The sequence below is a fragment of the Coturnix japonica genome, chromosome 2 (assembly GCF_001577835.2).
Source record: "Coturnix japonica isolate 7356 chromosome 2, Coturnix japonica 2.1, whole genome shotgun sequence".
Taxonomy (NCBI): domain Eukaryota; kingdom Metazoa; phylum Chordata; class Aves; order Galliformes; family Phasianidae; genus Coturnix; species Coturnix japonica.
The window spans coordinates 17,383,558-17,403,007 of record NC_029517.1 but is presented as its reverse complement, the minus strand read 5'-3'; the positions used below and the strand labels follow the sequence as shown (position 1 = coordinate 17,403,007).

The following is a 19,450-nucleotide window of genomic DNA, read 5'->3' as shown; positions in this document are numbered from 1 at the left end:
GTACCAATTTTCAAGAAAAGTTCATAAATCCACAATTCTTCTGTTGGTGACATTACTGGAAATTCAGAGTTGCTAATATTGTAAATAATGTGTTAGACTCTAAGTACTACAATGCTGAAATCTTCTTCTGTTTTACAGACAGAGCACATCCCTCCCTATGATGTAGTGCCTTCTATGCGACCTGTAGTTTTAGTGGGACCTTCTTTGAAGGGATATGAGGTAAGAGGTTGTTGCAAATCAATTTATTCTGCCAAAAATATTTTGCATCATTTGGGTTTGAACGTTTGGAGGTAATTAAGCTGAATAATATAATTTGTATCCGAGACAAAAGTATAGGCAGTTTATACTACAATGAGATGTGTGGTTAAATACATTTAATTTCATATCCAAATTCGGATTAGGACAAAATTACTTACATTCCTGTCATATTGTTCAAATATAACTTTTACTGTCAACTTCAATATCTTTTACCAAATTGTTAGAATCAACTATTATCAGTTTCCTATCTAATTATTAATTTTGTGTTTCTTTGCTTTTAGGTAACAGATATGATGCAAAAAGCATTATTTGATTTTTTAAAACATAGATTCGAAGGGCGGTAAGTACTTTGCATTGCAACCTTGCTTGAGTTCAGGCCCTGTTAGGTACTAATTAATTTTTGAGAAACAATGACATACATATCCTTTATTTTAAGAGCAGGCTTGTTCTTCCATCTCTAAAGACATTTAAATGACCTTAATAAGTTGTTGAAATCTTGAAATGAAAAATTGTTTCCTTCAATCTTGCATAATTACATTTGAAAAACAGGAAAATTCTTTCCTATACAACCTTAGAAGGAAATTGGCAGGAGAAAATTGTCAATTAGTAAATAAAAATATCTAGCCAGTATCCTAATTTACATGTTTACGTTTCATTCGAAGGTTCATGGCTAAAAATCACAATACTTAGCTATGTTTTTAGCTTTAGCTATATGATGCCTGAATTCTCAAAATGGTGTCACTAATCAGTATTGTGGAAATAACTCCTGTTCTGCAGTATTAATTTCTGGCTCTATTAAATATTATCTGGTTATAGAAAGTTTATACACAAGTTGAACTCATTGGGAAATGACCTTTTTGATTACAATTCAGATGCACAACATATAAGTATGTTCCTTAGAGAGGAGCTCCTGCTCTCCAAATTCATTTTCTTCTTTTAAATTGCAAGGAAAATCATATGAGGAAGGACAAGGTAGTAACATAAGCCTTTTTTAACTCTCAGCACTGGAAAAATGTGACCTCTAAAACTTTGTTAGACCAGAAGGGGAATTTAGCCAAAGAGTGCTTTTTGGAAAGCAAAACAAACTAACTGTTTTCCTAGGAAGAAGAATATGCAGAAGGGTTATGTAGCAGGTCAGTGCAAACTGGAAGTAATCACTTATTTCTTGGCTCATCTTTTCTCCTAAACACAGAATAGAGCCTACCAGATACTCAACCCGGAGCTCTCATTTGTTTTTTCACTCCTGTATTTACTTCTTTATGTTTCAGTCCTCAGTTTCAGATGGCTGGAACTTTCTGGAAAAACATAGGTAGCTCTTACACTCTGTTAAATAAACACAAACTAAACAAAATCAAAAAACCTAGTTAATAAAGAATAACTACAAGTCTATAACTACAGTGTGATTTGCCTGTTAAGTCTTACCTTCACCTGTTATCACTAAATTTTTGCATATAGTAAGCCAGAATGTCATTCAGTACCTTTGGAAAAAAAATAAAAATAAAAATAAAAATAAATCAAAATTAAGAAAGGAGAAATTAGACTTTTCATTTGGGGACAAATTACACCTCTATTCAGATAACATAGTGTTTTAGAGTCCCGAAACTCTGCAGAATTGAAACTGGGCCTACTTGTGCAAAGTTTAACCACAGCAGGCATGGAGCTGCCAGGTAGTACATCTTCTTCACAACTGCTATTTCCCCACCTTTTTCTCCCCAGACTGGTGTGACTTTGCAGATCACGATCATACTGCAGTTTGGTACCATAAAGAAAGAGGGATGTTTTCCCAATAGTTCCTGTAACATAATTAATTAAATCTCTTCTGTTCACTTTGTGCAAAGGACACTGAGGCGCCAAGGAAAACTTCTTTTTCTGTGTTCTTAGCCAACTTTACATTTTAAATGAGCCTCTTTTCTCCTCAAAATAAATATCATTCCCTTCCATATTATTTTTGCAGTATATCAATTACACGAGTCACAGCAGACATCTCGCTTGCCAAACGCTCAGTATTAAACAACCCCAGTAAGCATGCGATAATAGAGCGATCCAACACAAGATCAAGCTTAGGTAAGTACCTAGAATGATGCTACCTACAAAATTGGCTGTGAAGTTCACTTCCCACAATTCTTGTATGTAAGTTAAAAATAGCCTTCTCTCTGCTGTGAGAATATTGCAATTCCTGTAGCTCAGAAATTCTGTCTCTGGAAGTCATTTTTAAATCACTGCCACTTAAACTTCGTGTAGTCCTGGTATGGTTTTATCCTGCTTATGTACATTTCTCATGTGTGCTGTTAGCCTCAGTGGGAAGTAGCTGTCCATAAGGTAAATCAAATTTAAGTAGGTGTTCCTCAGGTTAAACAGAGGTAACATTGTCAGAATAGGTGATGTTGTTGATGTTATGGATATTGGTGATATTATCTTTGATAGGATTCTGAACAGTGGTATCTACTGGTACCTTAGACATAAAAAAAAAGACATTGAAGTACACATTTCAAGAATTTAAAATTGATATAGCTTATGTTCTTCCTTTACAAGCTTGTGTTTCTTTGAAGCCTTCAGAGAGTTTCATTTCTTCTGGACACAACCTCATATTTTGAAATATCATAAATTTCTGGACAGGAAACAGAGTTCCTCATCCCTAACTTTATAACAAAATTTCTGAGCATTGTGTATTTAATATTTGCATAAAATGGCTGTCTTTTTTAGAATGTTATTTTGCCACACACAATTTGACTTCTCTTTCTTGAAGATTTATTTCTGAAAACTTTTGTTTTCAGCTATTTGGATAATGTAAATCTTCACACAGTCTGAGAGCTTTCAAATTTGTCTCATTTTGAGTGTTTTCAAATATAAATATGTAACATAGTATGTAATGAATATCTTCATACACAACTATTTTCTTCCACGTGAGTATCAGTTTTGTGGCCAAAATCTATTTAATGATGTAGTGAAAAGATTTTGTTATTTATAAATAGAATTGAAAACTTATAGTAAGAATGGATGACACCTAGTCATGGAACATAAACAGAAATTTCTGTGATTGATTTCCCAGCCTAAACATCAAAGCATGTGTTTACTCTAGTATATGCAAACATGCAGCAGTAAGAAGGATAACATCTAATCCCTGTGCTAAAATATGTTCACACTTAACATCTATCACAAAAATACATAAAGGAAAAGAATCTATAAAATAAATGCAGGTCAGTCTTGGTGAAAAAGAACAAAAGATTAAAAGTTTGCTCTGAATTGTTTACCATTATTCATGAGTTTCAATAGGGCCAAGTGTTGGGTCCTGCATTTTGGTCACAACAACCCCAGGCAACCCTACAGGCTTGGGGGGGAGTGGCTGGAAAGCTGCATGATGGAAAGGAACCTTGGTGTACTGATGGACAGTCGGCTGAATATGAGCCAGCAGTGTGCCCAGGTGGCCAAGAAGGCCAATGGCATCCTGGCTTGTATCAGGAATGGTGTGGAGAGCAGGACTAGGGAAGTCATCCTGCCCCTGTACTCAGCATTGGTGAGGCCTCATCTCGAATACTGTGTTCAGTTTTGGGCACCTCAGTACAAAAAGGACATGGAAGTACTGGAGCAGGTCCAGAGAAGGGCAATGAGAGCTTGGAAAATCAGCCCTATGAGGAGAGGCTGAGGAAGCTGAGGATGTTTAGTCTGGGGACAAGGAGGCTGAGGGGGAGACCTTATTGCTCTCTTCCAGTGCCTGAAAGGTGCTTACAGTGAGAGCGGGGCAAGTCTCTTCACACTGGTGACAAGTGACAGGACGAGGGGAAATGGCCTCATGTTGCGCCAAGGTAAGGTTAGGTTGGACGTTAGGAAACACTTCTTTACAGAAAGGGTAGTTAAGTGCTGGAATAAGCTCCCCAGGGATGTGGTTGAGTCACTGTCCCTGGATGTGTTTAAGAGCCGTTTGGATGCAGTGCTCAGAGATATGATTTAGCAGAGGGTTGTTAGAGTTAGGGTACTATGTAACCATAGTTGTGGTTGCACTTGATGATCTTTGAGGTCTTTTCCAACCCGAGTAATTCTATGATTGTGTCATGGAAAACCTTACCCTTAGGACTATCAACATTTTAAAATGGAAGTATCTGAAATGACAGAATCTCAGTCGGAAAAATACAAAATATGTATTTGTGTATATAGAAATGTCTGTATTTTTTGTAACTAAGACCTATTATTACCTAAGGTTTCCTAAGATGTCATGATATAGATCTGGTTTTCTGTTGATTACAACTGTCCTAAAATGTACCTGATTTATAAATCGATTTCAAATTATCTTAGAGCAACTAGGCCACTTTTAACAATGAAGTTAAGGCAAAAAATAGTTTTATCTCTGTTGAATTATTATCAAAATCTTTACTCCAATACTCCTATATGCCTTATTATCCAGCAGGGTTTTGAAATTTATAAGTGATCTAAAGTGTAAGTCAATTATATGCTTCTGGACATTTTTATGAAAATCATGAGAAAACATGATCAAATTACTAGAAGCTTTATTAGAAACAGCAGACAGCACAAGCCAGGGTTTGCATCTAAATCACTTAAAGACTAGGCTTGACTGGTCAGTGATGATACTGAGCCCCCTGCAGATTGGATCAGGACAGTTAAACTCAGCTAAAACAGGAAAGTATTTGTGTTTGGTTTCAGTTTCTACTTTGTTGACTGAATTTAGTAAAAAGATGTGATTTTTACTGTGCTCAGCAGAAGAAGAGAGAAAGGCAAGAGGTGGGAGACTCCAGCATGGAAATGGCTGATTTATGGAGCAGGAGCAGGGAAAGTTGAAGAGCTGTTGGTGAAGGGGATTTGGTCCAGGCTTGGGGGAAAACATAGGAGGAAGAAAACTGGTCAGAAAGAGAATCAGGGGAAAATGATGTGGTGACAGTGGGCTGGAAGGAAAACTGAGTTAAGATAAAACAACTGCAGTCAGAAAATGGACCTGATTTATTAAGTCAGTGGGAAAGCCCTTGTGCAAGGGCAAAAAGCCCTTGTGCAAGGGCAAAAGAGAATACAAGGATTGTTACAGCCTGTTCCTTAGCTTGCTTTAATGTGACTCAAGGCAGAAATATAGTCAGTCAGAAAATGGCTTTGTAGCCATAGGTGTCCTCTTCTAGCAGTGGTTCAAAAAGAAGATGACAGCATACTACTGCTGTGAGAACTTAGTTGGCTTCAGTTTCAGACATGGGTGGCAACCTCGTACGACACAGTGGAATTTTTATTCTTGTTTGGTGTAATGAATTTGCTTTATATGTAAGTCACCAAATATCCCATGGCAAGAATATTATTAGGCTTACAGATGTGAGTTGTGTGAAATAACGATTAAGAAGTAATAGTCTAAGGGTTTACTGTTCACATTGTTTGTGCTGTAGTTTATGTAGGCTGCAGTTTGTTCTGTGATCACAGGTTTACAAACTACTTTTCCACCAGTCTTCTACTTTAGTTTATTGTTGTTGTTGTTTAATGTTCAGATTGATAATGGAGAAGTGGAATTGCTCAGTGACAGAGGTCAGCCACTGTTTCACTTTTTTTTGTATAATGTATGAAGCAAAAATCTTCAGGAAGGCAAAGGAATTTCTGTAAATGTAAAATGGGGCATTTTCAATTTAAATCTGGAATGAGACAGAAAATAGTGATTTGACTAAAAATTTTTGTGGCAAGTAAATCTATTTGTTTTAACTGAGAAGATTTGTATGAAACAACATAGAATTCTGATCAGAAAGATCATCATTCATCTTCTGCCCTCAAAGCATTTAACATACAATTAAAACACATTTGGGGATGTATGATACCTAGTGTCAAGCTTCTGCTGCAATTGGTATGGAAGAGGGATCTGTGTTTCAGCCTGAAGAATACCGAGTGCTGGTTTCTCTCCTTTGGTTCAGCAGATAATATTTCTCTATTCAAAAATGAGATAGACCCAGTGGGAGAGGAAGGTCTGATGCCTACAACCTGATAGTCTATAAGCTGATGCATGATATATCGTGCTCTTCTATTCTGAATCTCAGCATCCAGCACCCCTCTCTCAGACATCTTATAGATGGCAGCTTCTTTCCCCACAGTTTTGTTTGTTTGTTTGTTTCTGTACACTTCAGGCATAATTTGTAGGAGTATTAAGTATTGGGGCTGCAACTGAAATTTGAGCCTTGAACTTGTCAAAAAAAAAAATATATGTCATCAAAATCAGCATGTTGCATGGTAACACACTGATTTTCAAAATGCAGATGGAAACTAGGCAGTATTTTATAGAGATGGAGCTACTGTGAGGGACCTTGCAAAATACCATGCCTGTGCTTCTTCATTCCCCAGGAGTTATCTTATTTTAGACTCTTGTCTGGCAGTCATTTTACTAGGGAGATATTCTCTTCATTCCCAGCCTAACACAAGGATTTTTTCTTTTCTCTCAAATGAGCACTGATGTCATGTACATAGTAGCATCAAGAATGTCCTGAGTCTCAGTAGTGACTTTTAAAACCAGCGAGGTTATGTTCCATTTTGGAAGAAATAATCCCCAGACTCATGATTTCCTGTATGATTGCTTCCAGCTTCCTAGTTGGCAAAGAAATTTTACTATGGTAACTATTCTGAATAATCAGGTGCAGTGTTTTTGAGATTGATCCTGCCCTCTCCTCGATGAGTGATAACTTGTGATTGCTATCTGTCACTCCAAATTTTTTAATCTGGAAAATAAAAATTATTCCAGCCTGTCACTGAACTGGGATGTTTCAATGTGAAAAATCATTTTATTGGAGCAGTCAGAGGGAAAGTAATTGATTCAATACTGCTGATCATTTGATAGTGTATGGAGTTATGCACTGAGACAGCATTCTTACAGAAACAAAATTAGTGCGTGTTCCCAAGAATGCCATCTTATAATACAGAGCACATAAGGTTTGAGTTAAAACAGCTATCTTAGCATTTCCTAATTTTTGAGTATTACCTTTGCAGTTGATAAGCATGTAGTATATATTTACATATTTTTATAATATATACAAATATATATTATTAAAAGTATCATTTAACTATATTAAATATATCAGTCATAGATAAATCATTAAGTCAAGATTCAGGTTACATTATTTCTTTCCTAGTATCTGCTGCAAGTCTGCTGCAGGAAATGTTTTCTCAACTTATGTTATCCCATACATAATGTAATAGTAATAGAACCTTTTAACTAGAGGTAACTCTAGAAGAACTCAACCTCTTTTCTAGAGGTAACTCTAGAAAAATAATTTCTGTCCACATCATCTATGCTGATTTATTTCTCATCCAGTTTTATAGAAATAGTATGTATTGCAATGAAATTTTGTCTTCCAAATTAAGAAAAGTTGGAGTTGGGTTGGGTTGGGTTTGCTCTGAACAAGAGTTCCTGGCTTCTTCGCTCTGGGACATGGGAGACGAGTTGCTGTCTGTCTGTTGGTCTGTTTCCTCTGTGAATAGCCAGGAGAGCATGGACTGAAACCTATATGCTTATTCCATGTCTTGTATAATTTAAAAATGGCTTTCTGATGCAACAAGTGCAACTCCCCAGAACAGCTCTGTATTAGTCAATATCCCTTCCAAGTTTAATGGAAGGCAATTACTTTCTCACCCGCCTTTGTGCATGAATACATCATCGAGCTAGGTAGTCAATTAACTAATGATTTTCACATTTCTGAGCAGCTGTTGTAACTGCAGCAGAGAAGGCTATTTCTTACAAAATTGAAAATATATCTTCATTTTTTATGTAAGTATTATTTTAATATGTGGCACTTTTTCTTTAAAAGAATGACTGTGGTACAGAGGTAATGTACTTGCTATATCAATGCCAAATACCGCTGCCGGGGCAATCAACACCTCTTACCTTATCATCCAATATAGGTTTGTAGTATGATGTGTATTGTTTAAAAATGTGCATAGCATAGTGAACAGTTGAGTAATCACTACTATTCGCAACTGATTTAATAAATGAAATGATTTCAAGGAGGCATACACAAACAATGTGATAATGAGGAGTAGGAATTTACATGAAGAATTAGGTTCACAGGATTATAGGGAGGTCTCAATGGCCTTAATGCTAGATGCCTATTGACTAAAGGTTTGCTTCCATAAAGGAATGAGGTAAAAACAGATTTGGAGATTGGATTCATTGGAAACCAAGGCAACAGCTAAACATTTATGATTTTTTGAGTATTCTAGTGTAAAATTAATCTCTTTATGGATCTTATAAAATAGTGACTAGCTCATAAAGATTTAGTAGAAAAGTGCAGTTTCATTATTCTCCTATATGAAATCTTCCTGTTTATTAAAGGGAAACGTTTGCTTGTCAGTACTTCTATGTGTTTAACACGTGAGATTCTAGAACTAAACTTAAGGGCAGTTGTTTCATTTCTCTAAAAGCCTAAAAGAAATCTGTAATTTCAAAAAAGATTTTTCAAGAAAGTACAGTATATGGCTAAATCCCATTCACCTGAAAATCAGTCAGTCCCAATTGGCTTAGTTAAATTTCTGCATGTGTACATGTCATTTGCAGAAACTGCTGAATGAGCTTTGTGTTTTTGCTGCATTTCTTTGTCAAAATGACCCAAACCTTTTTCTCATTGTTGCTGTGTATGTTACACTTGTTATAACCTTGCCTCATGCTGTATGCTTTGTACAAGAACCTGATTGTCTTGGCTTTTTCCATTCTTTGCTTCATTAATGCTCTCCCTTTCCAGATGTTTTGGGTATGTATAAAAGCTTGCAAATTACTTTTCCTGCTGTTTTGTGTTCAGTGTTTTGTTGTACCTCACAAAATCACTGTGTTTCTAGTAACTGGCTCACTGATAGACAAAAGTCAATGCTATGTTGCTTATTTTGGTTTTTTTGTTTGTTTGTTTTATTGGTGTTTTGTTTTTCTTTTTCCCCTGTAAATTTTGCCATTTTTCCTTATTTACGTAATTCTAAAAATGAAGTTGAGATTGACAAGTAAACACTAAAAATTAGGTTTTCCACTATAAATTTCTAAGTTTTCTAGACTGTACATTCGACTGCACTTACTAATGTTGATATAAAATGTCACTGTGTGTATCATAAATTGATTGCACTCAAATGGCTCTGAAACTGTTTATTTGCTGCTGTGTACCTCTACTGTATGTGAATAAGTAGTATCAAATCAGACATTATATGCACTTTGCATGTTCAGTCAAATGCCTACCATTGGAAATCTGTCTCACGACAAGTATAAAGCTCCCATTCACATCATTTGGTTGATATCCCAGAGTTTTGGGTTTTTTTCTAAGTAAAATAGAAGAGCTTGAAGAAATAGAAATGAAATTTCAGTGCAAATATCAGCATTGTATTTTGTTTCTTGATGTCTGTGTGAGAGCCCAGTTAAATGCTTGTAACTATAGTAACAATTTACACACACATAATGTACATATGATAATGTCACATATTCTCCATGCTTGACAATTTAATGGCAATTGTTTTATATGTGACATGTTTCTAGGAAGTGCAACCCCAGAAACTGGACTTAAAGGGAAATCTTGAATGTTAGCTAAGTCTCAGAAGACTCCTTTCCTATACGGAGGTTGCGGAACAGGAATGCATAATTGGAATTTGACCAAGAGTGTATTGCTTTTTCAAAGCCTCAAGGATCTAATGTAGATAAAAGAGAAGGAAAAATGTGTTCAATGTGTCATGAAAAATTCTAGTTGCCTCCGTATAATGTACAGAAGTATCAGTTGTAGGCATTATAGTCTCAGATTTGAAAAAGTAACCTGCTAAACCTCAAGCAGCTTGGGGTTATCATGAGGATGTGGCTTTATGTCATTTTTTACACAGGTGGGGAAAGAGTGGCATAAAGATTCTGAACCTCTTTTAATTTATCAGCCTCTTGTCTCTCAAAATGCTTTTTTAGTTTTCTGCCAGGTCAGCCTTGTTTCTGTTAGCATCTGATACTTTTAAAGAATTCTTCAGGTAGCTTTGAAGTAGAATGTTGCTTCTGACCTTCCAAAATTCTAACTTACAAATAATTTTTTGATACAGTGTTTTCTAAGCATTTTAATGAAATTTCCTGCATGTTTCTAAAGGACATATGAAAAAAAAAACAAAATAAAAAAACCCAAAAAACAAAAAAAAAAACAAACAACCAAGTTCTTGATTTCTTTGAATTAGAAAGAGCACTCAGCAACACATCTCTGCATTTTGTCATACTACTGCACTGACTTACATACGATTGATAACTATATTGGCATAAAATGCGTGAATAAAGTGAAATATTTTCAGCAAGCAAACTGTTTGCTAAAATAAATGTAAAACTAAAAAGAAATAAAAGGATCTGAAAAGGGAAATTACTCTTACTTAAGTAATTGCAGCAGTAGTATGTATAGTGAAAAGGTAGAATACAGGGACAATTTCAAGAAAAAAAAATGCCACAGGTAAACTTGCTGGCTCATAGGACTTTAGTTATCTGCAGTTATTGCCCTGAATATGATTCACAACAGAAGACAGTAAGGCATCCTCAGCCCTAGCAAAGGGTTGTTTCAAAAATATAGCAGGAAATCTTAGTACACAGTGATGTGTCCTATACTGGCAGAAAAGTTCTTCCTGTAGTGTAGCAAATACTACTTCCCTCGCCAAAATTAAGATATGCTGTCAAAAAGACATATTTTGTTGATACATTTTGTCTTGAGCAAAGGTTTTTAGCTGTCTGAAATTGTATTAAAAATTACACATTAGATTATATTGTTTTATTGACTGAAGTGATGAACCTGGTTTGCAATTGCAGGAAAGCAGTTCAGTCTCATCAGAACAGTCAGTATACAAAGACAAATAGTCTCTAATCTGTTTATTCTAGATGCCACTTGGACTTAAGTTAGGGGTAGTCTATTGATTACCTCCTAGTATATCACAGAGGTAACGATAGTGAATCATTCCAGCAATATCTATACACATTGAAATTGCAGAATATGTCATCATAAACGTGCCAAGAACTATAAGTCCTGTCTTCAAAAACACAGTCTTAATTCAGACAGCAGCTGGGCCATTGTGCTTTTATCGACAACAGGAATGCACACAATGATGCAGTCTGTTCCAGAACACCATGCACATCTTACAGTCCTCTCTGTTGTAAAATACTGACACAGACTCCACTAAAACAGGAGATAACTATAAATGGATGGAGGGGATCTTTAATGGATCCAAAACAATGTCATACTCCTCCAGCAGAGAATATCACATGTAGATTTTCTGCTGGCCACATAAGATGTTACTTAATTTGTGAAGTGATTGTAGTATTCACTTATTAATTTGGAGCAAAAGACTTCAAGGTAAAGGGAGATTTACAAAGGTGAAATTCTCTCCTGGAAATTTTTCAGCCTTATTGTGCTGCTGAATTTTTATGCTGTTCCAGAAAGACATTTATCTCCTCACACCTTTTGACATCCTTCTTTAGAGAGAGGGTTTTCTTAAGTGAATATCTTTTTAGGTAGTCTGACACCACTATTTCCCAGTAAATGTAATGCTTGTGGCCAGCACAATAGATAAAATGCTGATAGTGCAATTTCAAGAAAATATTTAAAAAGTATTTAATGCCTCTTGTTGACATTTAAGTGTCTGCTGCTCATCTTCTAATATTTACTTTGAACTGGCTAGGTATCTATTCTGGTTTAGTTTCATGGAGTGTGAACAATCTTAACAAGGAAACTCATATGGGGTTACAATCTTGCCTGGCTCTCAAACTTCATAGAAAGTCCCTCAACTTGTGTAATTCTATAAAATAGTTTGGGTTGGAAGAGACCTTTAAGATCATCCAGTTCCAGCCCCCCCATTACATACAGGGATACCTCCCACTAGACCAGATTGCTCAAAGCCCCATCCAGCCTGGCCTTAAATGCTTCCATTGAGGAGGCATCCACAACCTCAATGGGCAACCTGTTCCCAGGCAAAGGAAATCCTGTTTTCTGGTGCTTTGGTTAGTTGAAATAAATGGAAAAACAGAAGCTTCATCTGGTATAGACACCTCAGTACATTTTAATGACTACCCTAGGTAGTCCAGTTTGAGCAAATTGTTTGTCATATGGAATTAATGCCCGAGATGAAATTATTTACATGGAACAGTGGCATAGGGATAGGTACATGATGCAGCATGTTTTTCTCTTATGTACATGGGATAGGGTTGTATGGGAAAGCAAGAGTAGTGGAGGCAGAAAGGGGCAGGGAGTCCCCCTGCAGGGAAAGTGAGCTGGGGCTCTCACTAATGCCACCTTCATTTCCCAGCATCAGACATGAGCAGTTCATGGCTGCTCCCACCTGCGATATCCCTTGGTGGAGCAACACATCAGCATCACTTCAGGTTTTATTTTTTTACATTGCTTACAACTGTTTGCCTTTTAACATTTTCCTGACTTTCTCCTTACCTGCAGCTGAAGTTCAGAGTGAAATTGAACGGATTTTTGAATTAGCAAGGACACTGCAGTTGGTAGTGCTTGATGCTGACACCATAAATCACCCAGCACAGCTGAGCAAAACCTCTTTGGCACCCATTATAGTATATGTAAAGATTTCTTCTCCTAAGGTAAATATTTTACTGGATATTTGTGCTGTATAGGCATTGAATGCAGATGATCCTGTGTCCTTGTTAAATACTGCTAGTATTTTAATTCAGATGGTGGACCATTACTAATCAAAGAATACTTTAGCTCTCAGGTTACCAAAACACATTTGGGAAAAGATGCTGTAGCTCCAATGATTTTTAAAATTGGGACTGTGTTGTGTGTGTTTGCATGTTCTTTAGTATCAGCCTTGTAAGTTATGTTAACAATTTATTCAATCAATAGAGAAAAGAAGGAAAGATTTTAAAATAATGAATATCAGAGTGATGTAGTGAGCTCTTAAACTTCTTAGTTACCTACTTTCATTCTCTGAATAACCTGCACAGGCCTTGTGAAGAGGCACTTGAAAGACAAGACTGAAATACAATAGGATTAGTGAGGAGAGCAATTAAATCACTTTAATTTAGAAACAAACACAGAAGCAGCAAAGGAAAACTGGAAGGGAACTTCTTTGTGTTGGTAATAGATCATAGGTGCTGGGGAGTAAATGAAAATTAGCTTGTTCTGGATGTAAGCAGCAGGGGAGGTGCTCCTGAAGCCAGAAATGAAGAAAATCATCTGCTCAAGTGTTTTTTAAGTGGCTAAAGATGTGTGTTATGTCTGTACCTGCTTACAGGCCACTTAGTGAGAAGTATTCTCAAAGTGATTCGGAGAGAGTTCATACTTATTGTCGGTTTGTTTCTCCACTACTAACATACTTTTATAAATGTCTTATTTTCCACAGGTTTTACAGAGGTTAATAAAATCTCGAGGGAAATCTCAGGCCAAACACCTTAATGTTCAGATGGTGGCAGCTGATAAACTGGCACAGTGTCCTCCTGTGAGTTAATGTTGATTTGTGTCTTGTTTGGCCAAGAAGAGCTGATTCCTGTTTAAAGATGTCTGTCCTGTCAAGCAAGTTAGTTATGTAATTGCTAGGACTGTTCGCTCCCTTCTGGCCATATTTCACTGCTTTTCTGCACAATGCCTCCTGAGGTCTCTGGGCTCTTCACAAGGATACAGGGGAAAAACATTCCTTGTCACAAACATTTATTAGGATGTGTGCTGAATACATGCACTGCTTGAGAAAACTGTTTGTTTTATTTGATATATATTTCTGAGTTATTGATCTAAAAATAAACTCCTTATGACAGTGCAGTTTAAGGTAAGGCAAGTGACTTGAGTAGCTCTCTTCAGCGTATGTCACCAGAGTCCATCACTGCTCACATTCTTGGTCACAGTTTTGGCAAAGAGCTGTGGGGTGCCACATAGCTGAGAACTTTGTGGTTCTCCTATTGACATGCACGTATGCTGTGTGTGGCAAGCAGTGTTACCAGGTTACCAGCAAACTCAGCTGCCAGGAATGTGACCAGAACCCAGAAGACAAATGTTCAGTTCAATTACAGATGAGGAACTTTGCCATAGTTAAGAAGCTGAGCGAGGAAAATGTTTTCTCCATTGAAGTTCAAGCCACTCAGCTACAAGGCTAGTTTCTCAGCTCCTCCAGAAGTCAATGAACAATGCTAGAAACCTCTATAGGCTTTCAGAATTGCCTTCAGGAGGACATCTAACTGCCTGACCAGAGAAGAAATTCTCCCCCTGAATTTAGGTACCTGTGACTAATCTTTTGCCTAGTATTTATATTAAACTTGGAAAATTTATGTTCTTTACTGCTCTTCCTTACCACTGTTACAAATTATTTGTCTTAGTTTGTCTTAACTTTGACTGCATTGTTCTATGTATGGATGGTGGTCTCTTTCTCTTAAAGTTTCATTTTGTTCTAGTTGCTAAGAAACTTTAATATTAAACTTTTCTTTTTGAATATTTGAGTTTTAAAACTTCTTCAAGACTCTTGTTCTCACCTTCATTGACTGCTGATGCATTACTAAGTGGAATTCATGAGGGCTTGACTTAGCTAATGTAACATCAGCATTAGTTATAAGTGCTGTCCTTTGTATTACTTGCAAGAAGAAGAAGAAAAAAGGTGAAATGTCTTAATACAGTTATTATAAGCGTGGTTCATTTTTGATGAATGCAAAGTGTAGTCGTCAGTGTCACTAGCTGATCTCCCTTGAGCTGGTGGTTATCTTCACTAAAACTTTTCCTTTATCAGGAGATGTTCGATGTAATTCTTGATGAGAACCAGCTGGAAGATGCTTGTGAGCACCTCGCTGACTATCTGGAAGCCTACTGGAAGGCCACACATCCACCTAGCAGCAATCCTCCCAACCAGCTTCTCACTCGGACACTTGCAACAGCCACTCTTCCTATTAGCCCAGGTCCAAATATTAATTTACAGGTACAGTTTTTATACCATATCTTATTTTTCTTTTTTTTTTAATAGTAAATTTTCTTTTGACTTTCCCTTCCAAAGCACAGTGGTGGTCTGATACTAGAATATGCTGAATATATTTTACGGTTGGTGATAAAGCACTTTTCCATAGTTGCCCATTTCTGGTATGAAAACCAAATACAGACACGTTATTCTTACTGCTGTTCTATTTGCAGTAGCATGTGTTTGCATATTGACTGGTGGGCAGATTTTGATTCCTGAGGCTAAGCAAGCTTGATTGAGAACATATAGTGATGCAATGTAGAATAAGGTTTCATTGTGTCTGGAACACCACTATGCCAGAAACGTGAGTACCAGCCACAAGCATTTTTATAGCCAGCTCTCTGTAATCCAACCAGAGGAATAAAATTGAGCTAATATTATGTGCATTGCTGCCTCTGGTAACTCTCTGACTGAAAGGCACATTTGCACTAGCAGGCAAATCCCACCCTCAGAGTCCCGACATGAAAAACTGGGTTATGCAGAGCAGACTCACAAAGGGTAGAGGGAACCTGTGCACATCTTCCCACAGTATGTCGGGATGTGGAGGTTGGAAGTGGCTAACCACATTAGTGAGGTCTCAAGGTCAAGGTGGCCCTTCAGGTGTTTCCTTTGCTCTTTTTTTCTTGCTTCTATTGTGAAAAGTGCATGTTTCCTTCAAGCCAAACTCTTACATAAAGGCAGAGTCCCACTGCATGTTGTGCAGACAGACTTGAGAGGAAGCTTGCCTTCAACTGCCAGGGTTGCTGCCCGGCAAGCTGGGAAGATCATGTTTTGCTTCCACCTGCACGCTGACCTGCCTTTGTCTTTGGTCATATTGTATCTTCTCTTTTCTCTTTCAACTTTTACTTTACCTAATTGTGTATAAAGAGATTCTCTCCTTTGTATATATGTTGCATGGCATGAAATGAGGACTTTAAAGATGCTGCTTCATTACATCACTACACCTCAAGGTCAAAAAGATTACAGTGAGGGTAAAGGTGGATCTAATCCAGCTCCAATAATGGCTTATTACATTACGTTACATTTATTACACCAAGCGGATGTATATACACCAAAAAAAGTGTGCACAAATCAGAGTCCATAACTTTGGCTAAAAAAAAAACTTACTAAATTTAAAGAAAAAAACAACTCTTCACTGTAAGTGAAATGATGACAATTTGGCTTTTTTTTGTTTGTTTGTTTGTTTTGTTTTGTTTTGTTTTTATGATTTTGCAAAACAGTTTGGGGCTTTTGTTTTTGTTTATTTTTTGTCTTGAAGAATTTATTTCTTGTTAGAATTATTATTAGGATTTATTTCCCACAGAATTACCAGGTTCTCTCTTTAATGAGAAAAATCGCTTCAGCTACCTTGCAGGGTATTTCCCTCTCCAGCTTTCAAATGCAGTTGCAGGAAAAGAGACTTTAAGTTGTAGCTCATTTTTGCCTCTTTTTTTCTGTCCTCAGAGCTGAAACGCACTGAAAAAAATGTGAGCTGGAAGAATTTCTGAGTATGAAATTCAGTATTGTCGTGTGCAGACTTGCTAGATAAACTTGATTTGCTCTGTAAACATCTTAATTATTTTTATTTAAGCTTTTTATTTTTTAACGTCTGTTGGGTGTGGATTTATAACTCACTCATTTTATTAACCGCATTCTCTGGAGGAACTAAACGCATTTCTGACTGTTGTGTTACCTGTATCTCCTCTCAAATTAACAACTTTTTACTTTAAGTACTAAAATTCAGAGTGTATTTGCAGTTTCGCTGTTTGTTTGTAGGTCTGTTAATCCAAATGTGCAGAGCAGTGGACTTTCCTTATGGAATACAGAACTTCTATGTTCCTTTTGTTTCACTCTCCTGATACACATTCAGCTGACACCTCAAACCTGGGTCTGTCAAGGTCTTGGAACAGAGCGGGTTTTCTAATCATGACAGCTGAACCCATTATCTGGGTCATGCTGAAATCTACTATTGGAAGTGTTTTAAGTTTACGTCATGTGTTGTCTTTGTGGATGGCTCCAGAGACATCCATGCTTTCTCCAGAGAGAAAGCATTTGGCCTGGCAGGGTCACATCTGCAAAGCAAAGCATTCGACTCATCCTCATCTGGGTCCAATGTGGCACCCCTCTGCCATGAGACCTAGTTGGTTTTTGGCTTTATTAGTCCCCAGTATTTATTGCAATGACAGATTTGTGTTGCCAGCTGTTACTTCTACAGCACAGTGTTGATGGTGTGCATTGCATGGCATGAGATGCTTGAAGGTGTGAGGTCTCCTGGGGCTGTTTGAGATGAAGCTGGGGAAGTCCACACCCTTCCTGCCTGTCTGGTGGAGGGCTTGGAGATTTCTCAGATTTCCGCTCGTAAGAGATGGCTGACAAATTCCATAACGGAGGCTGAGAGCAAACATAAATGGTGTAGGTGATTAGGGAACCTTTGGGAGGAAACAGAGTGAGTCCAATTGAGTGTGCAGATGCAGACTTTCCTCTATCCTCCTTCAACTCTGCTTAGACTTCTTTTCAAGAACCCCTATTCTTTGAAATTACAACCCATTTGGGGTGAAAATCTTATGAAATTGGGCCATTAAACTTCCGCACTGCAGAACTTAATTTATATCAGAGCCCTAATTTGGCCATAAACCACAAGGCCAGACCTTAGTCCAGACTGAAACATTATCTGCTCATTGTCTGTAATATTTAGGGAAATTAACTGTCAGTGAATTTGCCCATAAATCCTAATAGCCTCTACACAAGTCTGCAGATGCAGGGTAATAATGGTACTGGCTCTAAATGTATTGACTGTGCTCCTCCACACATGCTCATCATAGCAGAAAAGATGCATCTGAGCTTATAAACCAGCATTTTGTTGGAAGCAGATTCAGATCTTGTATTTGTTCTCAAACCACAGCAACAATAGATTTTATTAGTCCAAAGAATGTAGTGGAACCTATATATTCAGCATTTGACCATATGAGAATTAAAGGGTTTTCATGTGTGTATCCAGCTTATGCGCCTTAAAACAGTCATGGTTACAAACTAATAAAAATATGTTTGTGCATCTGAAGCAGACATTGCTCTATTCTTTAGCTTTTCATTTGATACGGTGGTATAGCTCACTTCCGTACGAGTTCACCTAGAACACATCTAATAATGTTTACAATTACTGCATTCTTTTTCCAGCAAATTACAATCATCTCGATAACCATAAAAACAAGAGCAAAAAAAAAAAAATAATAAAAATTCGACCACCATTTATGGTGTTTTGTTCTCATGGAGCAACTCATCTGGTTGCTGAGAAGTTTATAATACAACATGTTGTCTTAGATACAAAGATATATCAGAATTGTTAAATTGCTGATTTGAGATTTTGGTAAATTCCTAACAAAATGCAGTTCTGTTCCTGCCCGATTTCCTGTAATTTTATTTGTTGGGTTGCTAGGAAACACACCTGCCAGGATCTGTGTCTGAAGGACAAAATTTCTTCCTTCTCCCAGCTTACAATGTGCAAAAATAGAAAGAATCATAGAATTACTCAGGTTGGAAAAGACCTCAAAGATCAAGTCCAACTGCAGCCCATCCATAGTGCCCTAACTCTAACAACCCTCTGCTAAATCGTATCTCAGAGCACCGCATCCAAACGGCTCTAAAAATCTATCTGTGAGCTGCCCTGGAGACTATCTTTATTTTCTGATGGCTCTGAATGTAAGAGTGCAAAATTGAGGCTAACTTGGGTGACTTCAGTACAGTTTCATGAAAAAATAATTGTATGACTGTTAAAATGTCTAATTTTGTTCCAGAAGCAGTGTTTCTATTGTGAAGTTCTTAAGCTAATGTGAGAAAGATAATTCAGACTCCCTATAAACTACTTCTTAAGATTTTGCAATTAAGCTTAACAAACGTTTGGCTGTGGTTTGTGAATAAAAGCAGGTTAATCGAATGAAACCCCAAAGTGAGTTAAATAATGCCGATTATTCATTTTGCAGTGATTTCAAAGCATTATGCTGATGAAGAGTAGGTTTGATATTACCTGGTAATTTCCTTTTTTTAATTTTGTAATAGTAGTGGTGTATTAGGAAATCTGTAGGTGATAATATCACCGTCCTTCTACATTGCTTGGCAACGGTCTGTTTTCTGGATCTCTTAAAATTATGAGGTCAAGGTTTCATTTTTTGTCCCCATGACGAAATCAGCTGATTGCTGAGGAAAGCAGGAGGTCAGTGATACTATTAGTATCATAATACAAACTATTATTAATAACAGATCCGATTGTGTTTTTTATGTTAAAAGAATAATAATAATTAAAAAATAGAAGAAGAAGAAAAGAAAA

General features: G+C 36.9%; 1 protein-coding gene across 10 annotated transcripts in view; it reads left to right on the top strand.

Moving 5' to 3' along the window:
• Positions 1-19,450, top strand: part of CACNB2 (calcium voltage-gated channel auxiliary subunit beta 2) — a 223,183-nt gene that overhangs the window by 195,696 nt on the left and 8,037 nt on the right. For all 10 annotated transcript variants that reach the window (XM_015853452.2, XM_015853450.2, XM_015853453.2 and 7 more), the window contains 6 exons: positions 139-219; positions 540-598; positions 2,213-2,322; positions 12,648-12,799; positions 13,561-13,656; positions 14,929-15,114. In XM_015853452.2, coding sequence (XP_015708938.1) covers positions 139-219; positions 540-598; positions 2,213-2,322; positions 12,648-12,799; positions 13,561-13,656; positions 14,929-15,114 — 684 coding nt within the window. The remainder of the gene's footprint in view (positions 1-138; positions 220-539; positions 599-2,212; positions 2,323-12,647; positions 12,800-13,560; positions 13,657-14,928; positions 15,115-19,450) is intronic.